Below are 5,080 nucleotides of genomic sequence, written 5' to 3'. Positions count from 1 at the left end.
TAATTTAGTGCTCCAAATTATGTGATTTAGGTTGAAATTAGGGGTGAAATTGGTCTGAATTTTTGCCCTAAACTTGTTGAATCTTTCTGTAACTATGTCTAATTTTATTTGTTTAATCTTATTGTGATTTGGTTTAGATAGAAATTAGAGTTTAAAATTTAGGGTGATTTGTTAACTTGTTTTGTTATTAGATTATGCTATGGGGAAGACGGGCAGAACTATAATTCTAATCCAGGAGAACCGGGTGCCCACCTTCCTCTCTCCTTTTTAATGTTTTGGTGTCTTTGTTTGTTAAACAATGTTTACGTTTTAATATTTGAGAACCTTTTTTGTTTGATATTAATGTTTGACCCGACCCGAGTCGAATCACCGACGTCCGACCCGAACATACACCTCGAAACTACGCGATAGAAATTTTTTTTAGGTCTGTTACCTTCCGACCCCCCGAACTTTTTTTCAAGCTTCGCCACTGCCCATCTTCATAGCTTCCATAAAAGTCGAAGCACCAGTAGGATTGTAGGAAGAATCATGAATTCCTAAAAAAACGCAACTCAATATCAAGAAACGTTAAGTATATCGAAAAGTGCGTATGTAATAAAGACTTATACCTGCATAGCAAGCTTGTTTCCAACATGTGATCTAAAATTTATTTTGGTATTTTAACCCCCAAAGTAAAAAATAGCTGTAAGATTTTAAAAAAATATCGTTCATCCAAGGAAACTAATGCAAATGAGTGGTTTTAACCTAATCACCTTTCCTGTGTAACCAGCTTGAGCAATGGCTGACTTGAGCAACTCGAGGCCCTCTTTGTTTTCCTAAATTTCAAGACGACAATATTGTGTTAAACGACAATCAACAAACCAAAACTAAATGGCACAATGATATATGACAAATTAAAACCATAACTACCTAAATATTAGGGACGAAACCACCTTCATCGCCAACGTTGGTTGCATCCTGACCATATTTCTTCTTAATAACAGACTGCAAACGCGTGCGAAAGATTAACAATCACAAACAAAGGTGCAGATTTAAAAATTTCAAGAAATATGCTTCAACCCACCAAAAATTATGATATACTTCAACGCCTATCTTCATAGCTTCCATAAAAGTCGAAGCACGAGTAGGAAGAATCATGAATTCCTAAAAAAAACGCAACTCAATATCAAGAAACGTTAAGTAAATAAAAAAGTGCGTATGTAATAAAGACTTATACATGCATAGCAAGCTTGTTTCTAGCATGTGATCCACCATTAATAACATTGAATGCGGGTACTTGTAATACTAACTTCTTGTTGCCCGCCAAGTTTGCAATATGTTGCACAAAGTTTCCAAACCAAACACATCAATATATATAAACATATATATATATATATATATATATATATATATATATATGTATATATATATGACAAAATTCAAGTATCCAATTGGGTCTACATTCAAGCAAATAACAATCACATTAATGAAAAAAAAAACCTAAACAATCACATTAATGAAAAAAAAAACATAAACCAAAACAATACAAATCAATTCCTATTTCATTGATCCACAATCAGCACTCTTAATTAGAAACTCTTACCCTGAAGAGTGACAGATCCATCGAGACCTTGCAATTGAATCCACGAACGGCTAAAACAACGACCTGGAAAAAAATATCTAAACATAAATAAGATCATCTAAAACGACATGAATGTTAAAATCCCTAAATACGATATAATCGAGTATATATCTATAGAAAATACAAACAAAATCTATTAGATGAACATACTAATTTGAATAATATGTGAGAATTTCGAAATCATACCGTGTTTTGCACAGCAGCGTTGTTGAATTAGCAGCCACCCATCAAAGCCCAATTTTTCAGCAAGGTCAGCGAAACGCTCAGCATACAGCTTCGCATCTGTCATTGTCGCCAAAAACTGCTCGGCAATCGCTCTTCCTTCACCACCTCCTCACCCTCCTCTTGTTAGCATCACCATCCCCGTCATCTATCTCTCTCTCTCTCTCTCTCTCTCTCAATTCAACTATTATTCAAGGCCAAAATATCATTGATTCCATGTCTCAAAATCCGGCAACACGTATGAAAAAACCTTGAAACACACACAAATAATTAATGATTAACCATCAGAGCTACAAAGATATAAAGAAAAAATGAAGATCAAATCTCTTTTTTATCTCATTATTCAAGAAATAAATAGTGGTGGGTGGGTGTAGGTTGTAGTTTGCTTGATTAACCATAGAAGGATCAACAACTTACCGATACTGGCCGAAACCACAATTGGTCAGATCTATGTGCTGCTGGAAACCTAGCCGTCGACTTTTCGTTGTGGTGTTAAACCACCACCTTCATAAGACCAAGAGAAACCCTAAATCAACCCATGTCATTCTCATCGTTCCTCTTCAGGTCACCAGCATCATCACCGTCTTCCTCATATTAGATGAAACAGTCAAAAATTATTAGAAATTGAGGTGATGAAACAAATAAAAAGTCAGAATCGACATACCTGGAAGTGAATCGACTTGATTTAGGAATCCTTTATCATGCGATTTACGCAAGAACAAACCCTAAATTAACACTCAATTTTGGCTCCCAAAAATCAATCAAGGACAATTTCTCCGTTATTTCTCCTAATATGAATAAACTCGCTGAATTACAAGCACACGTAAGAACCCTAAAAAACATATATAACGATTAAAAGATGAATACAAACCTGGCAAGTCGAATCTAGACTCGGATTCTCATCCTTCTATGTCACATCAACATGAAGGAACAAATCAAGAAGAAGGATGGTTAGAATCAGATTAGGATTCATAAAAGATGTAGAGATGTGCCTAGTTAAATCTCCATGCATTACCTTGTTAACCAATACCAAGAACGAATCCACCAAATGCAGTGGTGTAATCTTTAGCAACATCAATCCAAGATTAAATGACCAACTTGAAACTATATGAACCTAAGTCACAAACATATAAAACATACATCATTATATTCTGATAATACAGGTCGTGATAATATTGTCAAGTTCATTCTAGTACCCAACAATTAAATTTAGCATAGAAGTTTTGAGTCATTTGAACAATTACACTTTAAAATTATAATAACATATATAGAAAACTAAGAATCATAAAAGACTCGAACTTGTATATCAGCTTGCTTCTAGAGAAAGTGAAGATAAAATCCAAAAATCCGAATTACACTTTACTACCGTCAACAATGTGAGCTAACTTCCAGATAGACCTACTCATAATCACCTATTACGCCACCATGATGTGGAGCAGTACCCCAACTCGGTAAGGTTATTTTGTTATCAGGGTCTGCATCATAAAAAGATCATCATCACCACCACTGTTGACATTGTTACTTAATAGTATTACTTTATTAGCAAATAAAGAGAAATTTAGACAATTGCCAATATTAACATTTTATTTTAGAAATGAATTTCAAAAGTTAACATAACATAAAAATAACAATTCCATTCCATTTTCATGGTAATTAACCCAACACATGGGTCAGAACTTCAATTTCCATTATAAATTCATGTACTGTCCTTTGATCGATTCAATTCTTTGAAGAAAAGTTAGTTGTAATACCTAATTAACAACATAAATTATGACACCCATATCTTGGTTAGCAAGTAGGCAATCATTTTCACAAGGACGGTGTTACGCTATTCGTTATAGCGCTACTAATAACTATGGATGCTCCAAACCAAGATTCTCATTTATGTCAACTTAAAGAAAGAAAGATAGGACAAACGCTACTCGAAACAGACCTGCAACGCAGAACAACTTGCACATTGAGACCTTTCTCTTTGTCATCTTTGTTACTTGTACCATTTTCACTCGACCAAAGCATTTGTGTTGGTGATAGAGGGACGAAACTCCCTCGTCTCTGTTGATACGACTTCATATTATCCATAAACGAAGCCCGATTAACCCCTCGTTCCCTGGAAATTCATAACCAAAAATGAAAAACAAAACATATAAACACATCAAAAAATTTAAAGCTCTCATAAATCACAACTAAAAGTTACCCAGACCACAACTACATATCAACAAAATTATTCAACTCAAAACTATCCAAACTCTATAAAATAAAAAAAAAAAAAAAACAACTGAGTGGGGCTTTTTAACAAACAGGTGGAGGGCATACATGATGGGTGGTACAGTAATCAAGAATTTACTTCTATCAAATAAACAAATAAACATGATGATCCACTAATCAAAAATAGATAAAACTCAACGAAAAAAATAGTAAAATTGATGAAAATAAAGTAGTTAAACAACCTCAGCTGGTTGTTTAATAAAATTGATAGAAGTTCCAAGCGGCGATACCTGGCAATAAAATTAAAATATCCAACTGACTCCAAGAAGTGTCATCTGCAAGTTGACTAAAAATTCAACTGACCCATTCCGTCGAACTCAAAATCATATAGATAGATACCTGGCAATAAAATTAAAATTAGATAAGTAAACCTCAAAATCGAGGAACAAACCATGAGAAACAATAAAGAGAATGCCGCAGAAAAAGAAAACCTCCGTCGTTGGGTTCCAACGGAACCTTAGCCGCCGCAGCTCATCGTACGCCTTAAAAAATCGAGCCTCATCAGGCATGTACTTGAAGCTTTTTGAATCGAGAAGAAACACAAACCCTAGAAATCGCCTGAACTTAGAAGAGAGGAGAATAACTTTGAAGAGAGAAGAAAGAGAGAAATGGGTTGTGAATTTGAATTGAGAAGAAAGAGAGAGTTGATTTAATTAGTTCTGATGTGCATTAAATGGCCATACAACTTCCAATGCAATTCAAATTTGCCTCCTAAAATTTTTAGTTTGTATATATTTAAAAAATCCGATTTTAATATTTATATATAATAAATAAATTGTAATTATGACATCAGCGAGGACTACGTGGCATAGCTAAGAAGTTGACACGTAAGTAAAGTGAGGTCATCATCTAAGCTCCTTTAATAGTGAGTATAGATTACAGGGTAAATTTGGTGGAAGAGATATAAATGTGTTAGTACAATAACATCTGTAGCTTCCGTCAGCATGTAGTCATGTTTTGTATGTTTGTGAA

The 5,080-nt window shown here is 34.2% G+C and overlaps 1 protein-coding gene across 5 annotated transcripts; it reads right to left on the bottom strand.

The window, feature by feature from the left end:
• Window positions 1–424: 424 nt before the first annotated feature.
• LOC110940859 lies at window positions 425–4,734 on the bottom strand. 5 transcript variants are annotated; one of them, XM_035990095.1, is made up of 14 exons: window positions 4,540–4,734; window positions 4,339–4,447; window positions 3,777–3,950; window positions 2,859–2,957; window positions 2,715–2,750; window positions 2,508–2,631; window positions 2,261–2,427; window positions 1,808–2,093; window positions 1,583–1,659; window positions 1,064–1,143; window positions 910–984; window positions 753–815; window positions 609–639; window positions 425–536 (listed from the first exon to the last, which is right to left on the bottom strand). In XM_035990095.1, the coding sequence occupies exons 8-14, from the start codon at window positions 1,908–1,910 to the stop codon at window positions 480–482; spliced, it is 486 nt and encodes a 161-aa protein (XP_035845988.1). In that variant the 5' UTR covers window positions 1,911–2,093; window positions 2,261–2,427; window positions 2,508–2,631; window positions 2,715–2,750; window positions 2,859–2,957; window positions 3,777–3,950; window positions 4,339–4,447; window positions 4,540–4,734; the 3' UTR covers window positions 425–479. The 5 variants fall into 5 exon arrangements, 2 of the variants coding, with proteins under 2 accessions (XP_035845988.1, XP_035845989.1); XR_004892641.1 differs by lacking the exons at window positions 425–536; window positions 609–639; window positions 753–815 and adding an exon at window positions 3,210–3,318 and having other exon boundaries at window positions 909–984; window positions 1,583–1,645; window positions 2,508–2,649; XR_004892639.1 differs by lacking the exons at window positions 425–536; window positions 609–639; window positions 753–815 and adding an exon at window positions 3,210–3,318 and having other exon boundaries at window positions 909–984; window positions 1,583–1,645.
• Between the last annotated feature and the right edge of the window lie 346 nt (window positions 4,735–5,080).

This window comes from Helianthus annuus, chromosome 5 (assembly GCF_002127325.2).
Source record: "Helianthus annuus cultivar XRQ/B chromosome 5, HanXRQr2.0-SUNRISE, whole genome shotgun sequence".
NCBI lineage: Eukaryota > Viridiplantae > Streptophyta > Magnoliopsida > Asterales > Asteraceae > Helianthus > Helianthus annuus.
This window is presented reverse-complemented; position numbering and strand designations above follow the sequence as displayed.